Here is a 13,999-nt window from a genome sequence, read left to right on the forward strand (position 1 = left end):
AAAAATATATATATATGTTCACAATACAGTATAATTTGTATCCTTTAGGTTGTCCAAGTTGTTGTTGAATTATCAATTGTACTCTATACACACGACATCTATTGAGCGTCTGTCAGTCCTAGGAAAGGGATACAGCCTCTTTGATTTCTTCCTTTTTTGGGGATTGCTTTTCTTGCCTGCTGTGATGGTCTAAGGGCAGATGGTGTAGAGTGCTGTACACACTGTAAAGCGCCGCGGTCCCACCCCCCCCAAGACAAACGTGTCAATTGTGATATTAGGTTATATAAATAAAATGATATGTAGGAATCATGGAGATACTTATTTTATGTAGTAACTGGGAAGGTAGCTTTTATGGGTGTTTTTTATTCAAATAAAACACATCTAGTTCATTTTGTGTATTCTGATTTGACAGAAAGCCCCCCCCCCCACTCACGCTGTATAATTCCCTCTTGGCGTTCATGTTGCTGTTGTTGTCGCTCCAGTCGAAGGCGATCTCCTCCTCCTCCCTCTCGTTGAGCCAGATCAGCTCCTCAGTGCAGTGCGACACAAACGCATGCAGGCTCTCCAAGCTCCGCAGGCGCCATGACGAATGTTCCTATGGCAACCACACAAACAAGCATCATCATCATCATCATGCTGATCAGCAGTGCAGCAGAGAGACATTTAAAAATAAAAACGTCCTCTATTGCCTAGTGGGTGGGTTTGTACTGCTGGTTTACTAGATTTAGAATAAAGCATTGTGAAGACAATCTTTAAAAACAATTATATATTTTTTTTTTTAAAGGTATAAAATGAGAATTAATAGGACCGTTAATTATGAGCTTTAATAACAAGCTTTAACCTTTTAGAGAGGCATTGTTCCCTAACATGTCATTTAAAAATATATATATTGGTACATGATATTGCTTGCAGTTGTAGAAATCACTGATACTCTACTTATAGTATCATAATCTGCTCATTTACATGTGCATCTTTAAGCACATAAACACAACACTGAGTATAATGTCTCACATTAGAGACTTGAAATTAAACATTTAAGAAAAATGTATTTAAATCTATAAGTATTACTCATAAGCAAGTGTGCTTTATTGTTCAACATTACACATGTAACACCAAAAATATAGAAGGAACAAAGAAACCAAAACTGAGAAAGGGGGCATTTGGGGTAAGGGGCATGAAGAGAGCAGATGCATAACTGTTCTGTATTAGCATATGAGTCCTGTCATGGTATAATGGGATTAACAGGAGAAGGGGGGGAACTGGGAAACAAAGAAGTGTGTTACCACAAAAAAAAGACTCAGATTCACAGCTCTTTATCTTGGACTCACCAGCAGTTTGCAGTATTGGTGCTCTAGCTTGGCCAGGGTTTCAGAGTAACTGCTCTTGAAGTTTGGAGACACTTTAGCCTGCCGGAGAAAACGGTAAAGAACGTCAGGAAACAAATGCAAGACAAAAGATCTCTGTGTCCATGAATAAGTGATGTGTACGTGTGTGTGTGTGTGTGTGTGTGTGTGTGTGTGTGTGTGTGTGTGTGTGTGTGTACCTCATAGCTGCGTGCCTCCTGTAGGCTGCTCATTAGTTCTTCTACAGCAGTGTGTATGGTGTTGTGCTCTTGGAGGTTGTTTTCTACAGAGGGGAGGTCTGCGCCCCACTCAGCTCGCTCCAAAAGCTCCTGGAACACACAGGGACAAAGATCAAATAAATATTTAAATGTTTTATTTAAAGGTCCTATGTCATGCTATGTGTGTTATGAAGGTTTTTCTGCATGTAAACGGTCTGCAGAGTCACAAAACCTCAAAGTGCACCCTGTAGCGAGTAAAACTCTAACACAGAAAAGACCTGTCTATGCTGCCCCAGAACGCCTCGTTGGAGATTTCTCTTTTTCCATTGTTTTCTTCCTGGGTTCTGTGACGTGCCCATACCCAAATGGACCCATTGGTCCAAATGGACCAGCGCGCACGCACGCACACACACACACACACACACACACACACACACACACACACACACACACACACACACACACACACACACACACACACACACACACACACACACACACACACACACACACACACACACACACACACACACACACACACACACACACACACACACACACACACACACACACACACACACACACACACACACACACACACACACACACACTTTTCTCAGCTGCAGCTCCGCCGATTTCTCCTCCCTGAGACGGCGGAATGCGGCGAGGCTGTGAGTCGGTGTCGGTGTGTGTGTGTGTGTGTGTGTGTGTGTGTGTGTGTGTGTGTGTGTGTGTGTGTGTGTGTGTGTGTGTGTGTGTGTGTGATTTCGGGCTGGTTTCGGGCTGGGTTTCGCTGTCTCAGAGACGGCCTCTGGGCTCACAGGAAGGGGGGAGCAGGAGCTCCAACAAGCCGTGTAGGACAGAGAGTGAATACACATACTATACAGAGATGCTGTATGAGAAACAAATTTGAGTTTGGAAAATTGAACAATGTAAATCTATTCTAGTAGACCTCAACAATGGAATTATGATCAGTAGAAATGGCCATGACAAGGGACCTTTAAATGATAAACATTTATTTTATTATATGTATTTTATCAAAATGTTTCCAATTTCATTTTTTAAAATGAAATTGTTAATGAAGGAATCTCATTTAACTGCTAAAATGGGTTTTTTTGTTTTACGGCTTTTAAAACAGTAACTAAAATGTATTTCATTATATACAAATATTTTTAAAATTATTGTCTCCCTGACATGTGAGGATTTGCTGCATTTTTCTATTTTCTATTATAAAATGAAAACGTATTGTTGAAAAATCATACTGAGCATTTGTTTGACTATTTCTTGACAAATATATAGACTCAATTGAATAATCAAGAATAAAATCAGGTTAACATTGAGAAAACCACTCCTCGTGTCCCTAAACTGTTCTTGTATTGACGGACCTGCGTCTCCTCCACCCATCCCAGCAGCTCGTAGATGAACCTCAGGCTTCCTTCGTCCTCCGATGAAGACATGGCCACCAGCTGGGAGCGAGCGATGGGTCGCCGCAAGAGCGCGGCACCGAGAGCTCCCACGGCCCCCAGCAGCGTCTGCCCCAGTGTCAGGCCCCCGTCTGAGGCCCTCTGCTGCTCGGCCCCCGTGGGGCCCAGGCTCTGGGTGAAGTTGCCCTTCCTGTAGAGGCTGGAGCACTGCAGTCTGAGAGAGACCAGCTCCTCCTGAAGGCAAGACGCTCTGAGGATGAGAGAATACAAAATATAGTTACAGGAGGGGACACGGCAACATACTTTTTAATACCATTTTATTACTGGCTGTATCTTCACTACTTTTAAATATGTTCTTTCTCTGATCGTGCTGCCGGGTGTACTTTATTTTATTAATGCATGCAACATTTTACTAATCTACTTATTTTATTCTGCCTGTTTTTGGCGCTATCCCCCGTTGATGTATGTGCATTTCTCCACTGTGGGGCAAATAAAGCACTTCTGATTCTGATATCCAATATTCCTTTCTCTGAGATGATTATTTGTTCATAAAGTCATTTAAAGCAGCAACTTCACTTAAAGTCTCCTATGAAAAGCCAGAAATGTGTTTAAATAAAAAAACAGAATGTTGGTTTCCTGTAATGTTTTTTGGCTAAATGTTCTAGGAAATAGGGTCAAATAATACAATTTCAACTTTACTTGGAATTATATTGAATGAAAGGAAACTACACAGAAAAAAAGACTGCAGCCTAAAACTCACGAAGCCACAGCATGAGGTTTCTATTTCATCTTTCTCTTTCATATGTCATTTATATCAGAGCACATTCAAACAGTTAACAGCAGATGCTTATAGTTAAAATACCTCGATATCAATGTTGCAACAATATTGTAGTATTATCTATTGCTGCTTTTAAAAAATATTAACACAATGACATTTTTGTAAATAATCATCATTTATGTTGATTTAATGGCTAAGTGGGTAAAGGTCATTCAAAACACAGTTATAGCCTCAAAACATATTCATATCCAAATTCACAGCTTTATTCTAGTCCCATATCCCAATATCAAGATTACATAGATATATCTCCCAGCCCTAGATGGAACACACTAACTATGGCAGACGATTATAGGACTTAATGCCAAAACACAATTTGCATATCCTATTTCAAACTAATTAACAAAAGGCCCACTTTGATTGTTGCACCCTTCAGTCATTCATTGTTTGAGTAGATGAACCACTGCACCCACCTGAACACCAGCTGCTCCACCTGGTAGTACTTCTCCTCCCTCAGGACTTTGAGCTCCTGGTTGAGTTGTCTGATGAGAGACTCGCAGTCCTGCAGGTAGCAGGCCAGCTCCCTCTCACACTGCACCCCCTCCCCACTCTCCACCCGCGACATGTCCTGCACACAGAGCACATGGTATGATTAGATAAGATTTACTTTATTTATCCCAATTTGAGTACTTTGTTTCTTCACAGCAGCGAGTTAAAACAAGGCATTGCACATCATGTGAAAAAAATCTAAAGTAGAAAATAAACACAAAATATAAACATCCCTAAATAGAAAATAAAGTGATGTTGGCAGTGAAAGATAAAATCTGTTGACTATCTGAAGTGGGATATTATTTACATTAAAGGTGGGGTAGATAATTTTGAAGAAATCAGCTCGAGTGCGCTACAATTTGAAAATACACAGCCGGAAGAAATCTGCTACTTCCTTACAGAGCCCCTCCTCCAACACACTCGAACGCGCACATGACCAATGAGGGCACGAGGTAAGTTTCTGCACAGATGGAAGGCTGACAGGCAGGTAGGCCATCCAGTTATTTTAGCCTGGCCGGCTAAAATGATTGGTCGTACTTTTTACAGTACTACGGCTTCCACAGATGACATTTTTTATGGATTTTTTGTCAAAGCACTTCAGATATTCATTGCTATCGGGATAAGAGCATTCCATGGAATATAACAAAAAGTGTATCTCGAGCCGGTTTCTCAAACTTACCTACCCCACCTTTAATTGTGTTAAAAAAGTGTGGTGACATGTTGCTTCTTTTTTTTTCTTGTTTTTTACATTTCAAGCTATTTTAAGCTTCTGCTGTGATGTTCTGCAGTTTATTGTTCCCGGCTTCTCCGGAGGGAGAAGTCCTGAGATATGTTTAGTTTGTATTAAGTATTAATACAAAAGCGTAGAAATTAGGGCTGTCAGTTGATTAAAAATATTTAAATCGCGATTAATCGCATGATTGTTCATAGTTAATCGCGATTAATCGCATGATGTCCATAGTTAATCGCGATTAATCGCACATTTTTTATCTGGTCTAAATGCACCTTAGAGGAATATTTTTCAAGTTTTTAATACTGTTATCAACATATGAGTGGACAAATATGCTTTATGCAAATGTTTGTTTATTATCATTGGAACAATGACAAATATTCTCCTGAATATTTTCAATACAACAACCTGGAACCTCTCTCTCTCTCTTACACTCTCTCTTCGTCTACTTCTTTGCAAACAGACAAGCCTGTTTACAGTTGTCGGTGAAATGCCACTCCTCTTTCTTCCTCTTCAGTCAAAGCATGAGACTGAAGTTCCAAATGTGGGTCAAAATAATGCGCTGTGATGTGCAGTCGACACGTTGGATGCGATCCGAATTATCTAGCGCAGCCCCTCATCCTCCAAAATGTTAAGCTGTAGCCACCCATTTAGCTATCGCTGGTGTTGTCCAGGCGTCTCCACGGCATACTTTCAAGCGTGGTCTGCGGCAAGCGAGCGACAGGAGCGGGGCTGTCAGCATCAGCTGTGTGCTTGGCTTGCAGTTTGAAACACCTTTTTTTGTATCCATATCTCTCGCTAGAATCTCTCACCATCCAACTAACAACAACAACGTCATGCCTTTGGGCTCTCAAACTACGGGGCGGGCCGAGGACAAATACACATGCGTTAATCGCACGTTAAAACAATTAGTGGCGTTAAAAATGGTTTGCCCTAGTAGAAATACTTCGTTATAAGTAAAATTCCTGCATCCAAAATGTTACTTAGTAAGTTAAGTAATAGCATTATAGTGTGCTTAAAGTACCAAAGGCAACATTACATTTTTATTTTCTAATAATATCCATTATATTACATTATAATTATTGATGTATTAATTTGTTAATCATGTTGCAGCAGGTAAGGTTGGAGCTAATTTGAAATAAAAGTGTATCTATTTGATTTTTTTTTCCTTTACAGACATACAGTGGGGCAAAAAAGTATTTAGTCAGCCACCAATTGTGCAAGTTCTCCCACTTAAAAAGATGAGGCCTGTAATTTTCATCCTAGGCATACCTCAACTATGAGAGACAAAATGAGAAAAAAAAAAATCAGAAAATCACATTGTCTGATTTTTAAAGAATTTATTTGCAAATTATGGTGGAAAATAAGTATTTGGTCAATAACAAAAGTTCATCTCAATACTTTGTTATATACCCTTTGTTTGCAATGACAGAGGTCAAATGTTTTCTGTAAGTCTTCACAAGGTTTTCACACACTGTTGCTGGTATTTTGGCCCCTTCCTCCATGCAGATCTCCTCTAGAGCAGCGATGTTTTGGGGCTGTCGCTGGGCAACACGGACTTTCACTCCCTCCAAAGATTTTCTATGGGGTTGAGATCTGGAGATTGGCTAGGCCACTCCAGGACCTTGAAATGCTTCTTACGAAGCCACTCCTTCGTTGCCCGGGCGGTGTGTTTGGGATCATTTTCATGCTGAAAGACCCAGCCACGTTTCATCTTCAATGCCCTTGCTGATGGAAGGAGGTTGTCACTCAAAATCTCACGATACATGGCCCCATTCATTATTTCCTTTACACGGATCAGTCGTCCTGGTCCCTTTGCAGAAAAACAGCCCCAAAGCATGATGTTTGCACCCCCATGTTTCACAGTAGATATGGTGTTCTTTGGATGCAACTCAGCATTCTTTCTCCTCCAAACACGTCTAGTTGAGTTTTTACCAAAAAGTTATATTTTGGTTTCATCTGACCATATGACATTCTCCCAATCCTCTTCTGGATCATCTAAATGCTCTCTAGCAAACTTCAGACGGGCCTGGACATGTACATGCTTAAGCAGGGGGACACGTCTGGCACTGCAGGATTTGAGTCCCTGGCGGCGTAGTGTGTTACTGATGGTAGCCTTTGTTACTTTGGTCCCAGCTCTCTGCAGGTCATTGACTAGGTCCCCCCGTGTGGTTCTGGGATTTTTGTTCACCGTTCTTGTGATCATTTTGACCCCACGGGGTGAGATCTTGCGTGGAGCCCCAGATCGAGGGAGATTATCAGTGGTCTTGTATGTCTTCCATTTTCTAATAATTGCTCCCACAGTTGATTTCTTCACACCAAGCTGCTTACCTATTGCAGATTCAGTCTTCCCAGCCTGGTGCAGGTCTACAATTTTGTTTCTGGTGTCCTTTGACAGCTCTTTGGTCTTGGCCATAGTGGAGTTTGGAGTGTGACTGTTTGAGGTTGTGGACAGGTGTATTTTATACTGATAACAAGTTCAGACAGGTGCCATGTACAGTTAACAAGTGGAGGACAGAGGAGGCTCTTAAAGAAGAAGTTACAGGTCTGTGAGAGCCAGAAATCTTGTTTGTTTGCAGGTGACCAAATACTTATTTTACCAAGGAATTTACCAATTAATTCATTAAAAATCATACAATGTGATTTCCTGGATTCTTTCCCCCCATTATGTCTCTCAGTTGATGTGTACCTAGGAAGAAAATTACAGGCCCCTCTCATCTTTTTAAGTGGGAGAACTTGCACAATTGGTGGCTGACTAAATACTTTTTTGCCCCACTGTATGCAAAGATTGTGAATTTCACACTGGGGATCATTATTGTCTCATTGATATAATGTCATAATTTATTTATTATATTTTCTATTGGTAATCTGAAACTCCAAAATATCTTAATCTGTCTGACAAATATATTAGAATAAAAAGTACAATATTTGAAGTGGAGCTGAAGAAGCACAACATGGTACAAAAAAGTACAGTACTTGATTAAATACTTAATTGCTTCTATGATTGTCTCTAGCAACAGATTCAGTAAAAATACAGTGAACCCAAGCAGGAGAGACAAATGCCAGCAGGATTACTTTAATAATAAATATAGCAAATGTGGGCTTTATACAGTAAGGATGTTGATACATGAAAACGGTTCTCTTCCAAAGGTCAAATAATTGACAACAGGGACCAAAAGAATAAACATGATTTAGACAAAGAGTAAACACCTGGACCATTTCTAAGGGTAATCTCTCTCTCTAGGCAGCAACACATAGACGTTTGTGTTTGCAGAAACCAGGGAAAGTTTTGAATACATATTTATTGTTCCCAGAAGTGCACTTGCGTTTGCAGCATGTACACATTAACACATTGTAAATGACCTAACATTCACCTAATAAAAACCTGGCATGTGTGTATGTGAAAGGAAATTGAATTGAATATGATAAGAGACACGAGAGCTTGATTTAGTACTCACAGCCTGGAGTGTGTTTCTAGCGAGGGTGAGTTTCTCCTCACAGTCCAGAGCCATGTTCTGGATCTTATTGGCCCTCTGAAGCAGGTGCTCAAGCCTGAGAACACACACAAAAAACACACACATACACACACGTGGAGGTTAAGAGGCATGTCCCTGAGAAGCACACTTGATGAGAAATTGAATGGCAGGAGTTGCATCAGTGATAATTCCATGCACCCTGCTGAAGTATACATGTGAATGGATTTGTGTACTTGTGCATGTGTGTCTGTGTCTGTGTCTGTGTGTGTGTGTGTGTGTGTGTGTGTGGTGTGTGGTGTGTGGTGTGTGGTGTGTGGGGTGTGGGGTGTGGGGTGTGTGGTGTGTGGTGTGTGGTGTGTGGTGTGTGTGTGTGTGTGTGTGTGTGTGTGTGTGTGTGTGTGTGTGTGTGTGTGTGTGTGTGTGTGTGTGTGTGTGTGTGTGTGTGTGTGTTGTGTGGTGTGTGGTGTGTGTACCTCTCCACAGCCGGCCGTAGAGCCTTCTCTCTCTCCAGCATCTCCAGGATGAGTTTGCCCCACTCCTCCTCCAGGTCGTTGGGATGGAGGCCCTGAGGAAGCTTGATACGACCAAACTCTATCCACACCTGGACACACACAGTGAGAGTTTACTTAAAGTGGACCTATCATGCTATATTTGAATAATATAGTATAGGACCATACCTATATAAGGCATATTTATACTTTTTATTTTTAAAAATACCAAACAGTTCATGCATTTTAGCCATTCCTCATTTCGCTCAATTTAACACTGTCTTTGCATGGGCTGACTCTGGGAGAACAGCACCATCTACAGGCCCGGCATATGTACTACAGCGTCTCCAGCGCTTTCGAACGGCAGTGTCCGTGGCTGTCTCCTCCTGATTGGTGGAGTTGGCCCAATAGCCGTAGCGCCACTTCTGTGACGTCATAGAAGTGTTCAAATCTTGATCAGTCTGTATCAGATCCGTTGCAGCCCCTTTTTAAGAGATTTGGGTATGGAGGAAAATAGAGAGGGTTGTGTTTTCTGACACTTGGTGAGTTCCCTGGAACACCGGGGACACATATTCATGTATAAAAAAGACGTAAGACTAAATTGATTGACTAAGCTATTCTTGTTTGAACTTGAAGTAACTGAAAAATGTAAATGAAATGTACTAAGTAAAGCGTTTAAAGGCCACTGTATAAAGGGGCACGCCAAGACAGTACAGTAAGTAAAGTAAGATAGCTAGTTAGAATTGACTAAATCTAACTACGGTAGATATATTCCACCCATGCTCAGAGGGAGGGCTGGTGGAAGAGTTTAATATGTTTTTGTTATTACACTAAAGCCATTTTTAGCTGAAGGGTTTCCAAATATTGTCAAAGGTAGACAATCACGCAAAGGACCCAAAGCATACTTAACAAGGATCTGCCATGGACATTTTAGGATATGATGACTTTCAGGCAAGGCACATCGATGAATATATGTTTTTATTATCTGCAGTACAAAAGCACTGAAAAGACATTGCTTCCTGCTGTACAAAATAAATCTAATATGTTTTCTCTTTGTCTTCAAAATACAGTATGTTAAATCAAATCTGGTCAAACTATTTGTCAGGCCCTTATAGACAGATTTTGTGGAGGAGAATGAGCCCCTTTTCTGATTGAATATCAATGAAGTTAGTTGTATTTTCTGAAGCCCTAGCATATTTTCATTGTGCATGTGTTCACCCTTTGTCCCTCCTGAAATGTTATTCTATAACAAAAATGTGGACTGCAGAGGAGAGGTATGGAATATAATGTTTTTGTAATGGAAACTGTTGCTCAAGTCAAATAAAGGCCTCCATTACATCACAGTTACAGTACGTTCAGGAGCGATCATAAGTCACACCACAGACAAACACTCTGAGACAATCAGCTGAGTGAGAATAAAGGAGGACCTATAATCCACCGTCATGTGTTTGTGTTGGAACAATCTGCAGCATTGATAACAGAAAAAGTGTGGAAACGACTTCCCTTCAGGAGACACCAGCCGCAGAAACCTGCTGATAATAACACTAACTCTCTGAATCCCATGATGCACAGTGGGCTCTGCCAAACATTCATCACCATGCCCTCCATCTTTACTCCGTGTAAACCCTTACCTCCAGCAGTTTGTAGAGGTGCTCGATGTGACCTTTCTCCACCTCCTTAGCGGGGATCTCCGTCTCTTTGAAATGGACGTACTCGTTGTAAAGTGCCTGGAGGAGGAGGAAGTGACCATGAGGTCTATATTAGTGGCTTTGTTTGATGTCAACACCTGTTATCAGTGAACGTAAAAGCTTTGTAATTACAGCCCCTCTCTCTGGGTGGTCATTAGGCCGTTTTCTCAATGGTTACTTCAAGCTACAAATGTGACTGCTTTAGTTTCCCACCATCCCTTTCTCACGCTCTTTAGACAGTCAATCATGTTTTAGCTTCCTTTTCAACACTAACTCTCTTCCGTACCTTACATCTCTGTAACCCCCCCCCCCCTTTTCTTAGTCTTTATTTGTTCTCTCAAGGTTTTACACAAAATGCTTGGCAGCTTCCTTTCGTCCTGACTGAATTTGTAGAGAAATAAATAAACAGGGATTGTATTCCCACCTCACCAGATTCATGTTGGTCTGAGGTAAACTGGATAACCCCAAGTAAAAAAAACACTTCTGTATTCCACTATAATTTGCAAAGCTTAATAGTAGACTCTTCCATATTGCTCATTCTCAGGTTCATACTAATGTTGTGTTCTCACCTTGAGTTCCACAGGGTTTTGTGGGAAGTTTTTGTTGGCCATGATGGCCATATGCTGGCGGCTCCACTGGAGCAGAGAGAAGAACCTGGACTGATACTCCGACCAGCGCTGATCCACCTCCTGAAGGTGGAGGGAGAGGGAGAGGGGGAGATGAGCAGTGATTTTTTTGCAGAGAATCTGACATTACACCTCACAAAAACAAAACCTTTTTAGTCTAATTACAGGTTTAATTTTGACAAAAGGCAATTTATAATAAATGACTAAAGCACCATTCGATGAATTGCATCATCATGTGACAGATCATTACTCAAAAAGCTGCACACTGGAGTTGCAAACAAAATTGGAATTACACATTTAGGCAGAAAATGAAGCAAAATATGAAGACAAAGAAAAAACATGTACATTTCTAAAAGTATTTCTGAAATGAAAGCAAAAGGCTAAATCCAGCAAGAGTGTATAAAGATATAAAGTCTAATATATTTTAGAATTACCATGAAAACAAACAAATGATAGAGTTTGGAGAATGAACAGCAATATGTACTATCTTTATGGAGAATGCAGTTAAAGGAAAAAAAATCATTAATAATGACTTCACAGTAATGTTTGTGTGTATGGGTGGAGCAGAAGGTCACGTACATGTGCGGTGATGCCCTCTCCTCCCTCAGGGATTTTGGGGAAGGCATCATAGATGGAGGAGACGTAGGTGATGACCGACTTCTCATCTGGAGATGGAACATCAACGTCTGAGGGAAAGAGAAAGATGCAACATTTGAGTAAGACTGAAAAACACACTTTTCTTCAAATTTCTTGTTTTGTCAGTTTATTATCCAATGATATTGATTTTAAGAGAATATCAATCGGGAAATATCCGCAATTGAGAGGCATTATTTTCTGAACTGTTTTCATGACAAGTAACTTAATTAGCTTGGATCTGTCACACCCTTGTTGCAGTTCTAAATAAAAGCGCACCAGAGAAAGTTACCAAAATGTAAGTACTCTTAACTGGTGAACCTAAGAAAAGCCCACTTCGCCCCCCCCTGGCTGGCAGACAGTCAGTCGCTCAGTTTATTCTGTAGCTGTCTCACCCTCAGCGTCCAGCAGACTGGTCACCCCGAGCGACTCTGCAATCTCGAAGGCCTGCTCCAGGTTCTCCCGGTTACTCTGCCGCGACACCACCTCCATGTCGATCAGGTCTGGCCTGCAGAACAAACATAGAGGGGGGGTGTTAATGTACCTCAACTGTGTATCTGTCTGCCTGCCTCTAATCTATTGTATCTTTTCAGCAGCCTGTAACACATATAAAGTATTTATGGCTGCCTGTGTGAATGCTTCCAGTGCCTGCAGAAAGTATTGAACACCTTAGAATTTGTATTCATTTTGGGGATTTAAAAGCCTGAATACACTTGATACATGCTGGCTGTTCATCCTCTCACCTGTATCTGTGCAGCAGAGCGTTGAACATGCGTCCATCGCTCCAGGAGGAGGAGAAGTTGGTGCAGCGGAGGCCGGGGTAGCCTTCTGTCGCCTGCTTGCTCCATAGTAACAGCTTCTCTTTGGCTGTGAGGTCGGCCGACTCGCCGCTCACATAGATCTCTGAAATCTGGAGGAACAAGAGACAGAGCAGGGGTTCATTCTCGGATTCATTGTATTCTTAAAGTACAAATATGATCGGAAATACAAAATGCATAAGAAATGAAATAGGTCATTCTCTGTTGAGTTGTGTTACCAGATGCACTGAAACAAAATGAGGCAAAAACTGCACCCAAAGATTTAGAAGGAATAATGATATCCTCACATATAAAGATGATTGCACACCTCTCTTTGGATCAGCAAAAGTAAGCTTTTTATTTACTCAAAAACGGTAGTCATAGCAATATACAGCAGACAAAGTCAGCATGTTAAGCCACAATGAGTCGGCAGAAATTACAACACGACAAGAACTGCAATGGCTTTATGAGGCACAGACTGACTGGAAATATTTTTAGATTTAAAAAAAATCCTCCTTTGGAGCCCCAGGCATGCTTATCTGGATCATCCATGTGCTTTTATATTATCGTAGCATTTTTTCGCCAATCTCCTTAATCCATAATTCACAGTCTACCCAGCTCATTAGCTTGTTTACACCCCCCTCCCAACACTTCGCGCGCCCCCCCCCAACCTCGATCTGTCTCTTAGGGTTTTCCTGCTCTTTCATCAGTTCTGCGTCAGACTCCGATCAATCTGCTCAGCCCTCTCATCCTCCGCCTCTTCACATGCCCCCCTCCCTTTTGTTTTTCACTGGTGTTGTACAGAATACCAGAGGCTGGGTTAGATATGTAGGGGCCATATGTCAAATGTGTTATTGGGATGCCTTCTAGCCCTGTTTTATTTTAGCATTATCCATAGGAGTCTTATAGGTCTTCATTCTTAGGACTTATTAAAATATGTTAGAAAGGTCTAAATCTATCTAAAAAATGTTCCTTAAACCCATTTTAAACTGCTTAAATTATTGAAACGTGTAGTCTATGATGGTTAAAAAGAACATATGCCGTGCCTTTTGGTGGATGCTGTTATTCACAGATCCTGAGAGCAACTCAAGACATAAAGTGCATGTTTACTGAAGGTCTGAAGAGTAACCATGCCTCCATGGAAACTGACTGACGGCTACTTTATCTACGTGTTCTGCCCACTGAGCTATAGCCATTTTCCCTATGCATCCTTCTTCCTCACAATTAGCTCTCTTTAGGTCCAAATGTCCAC

At 41.2% G+C, this 13,999-nt stretch overlaps 1 protein-coding gene across 1 annotated transcript in view; it reads right to left on the bottom strand.

The window, feature by feature from the left end:
- macf1a (microtubule actin crosslinking factor 1a) overlaps nt 1-13,999 on the bottom strand; it is a gene marked incomplete at its 5' end in the record, with an annotated part of 277,749 nt that overhangs the window by 114,323 nt on the left and 149,427 nt on the right. The window contains 12 exon segments of the mRNA XM_079655334.1: nt 434-595; nt 1,329-1,406; nt 1,544-1,672; nt 2,947-3,235; nt 4,234-4,388; nt 8,498-8,591; nt 8,989-9,116; nt 10,635-10,730; nt 11,261-11,380; nt 11,897-12,003; nt 12,346-12,458; nt 12,694-12,860. Coding sequence (XP_079511460.1) covers nt 434-595; nt 1,329-1,406; nt 1,544-1,672; nt 2,947-3,235; nt 4,234-4,388; nt 8,498-8,591; nt 8,989-9,116; nt 10,635-10,730; nt 11,261-11,380; nt 11,897-12,003; nt 12,346-12,458; nt 12,694-12,860 — 1,638 coding nt within the window.

This window comes from Notothenia rossii (genome assembly GCF_949606895.1).
Source record: "Notothenia rossii genome assembly, chromosome: 10".
NCBI lineage: Eukaryota > Metazoa > Chordata > Actinopteri > Perciformes > Nototheniidae > Notothenia > Notothenia rossii.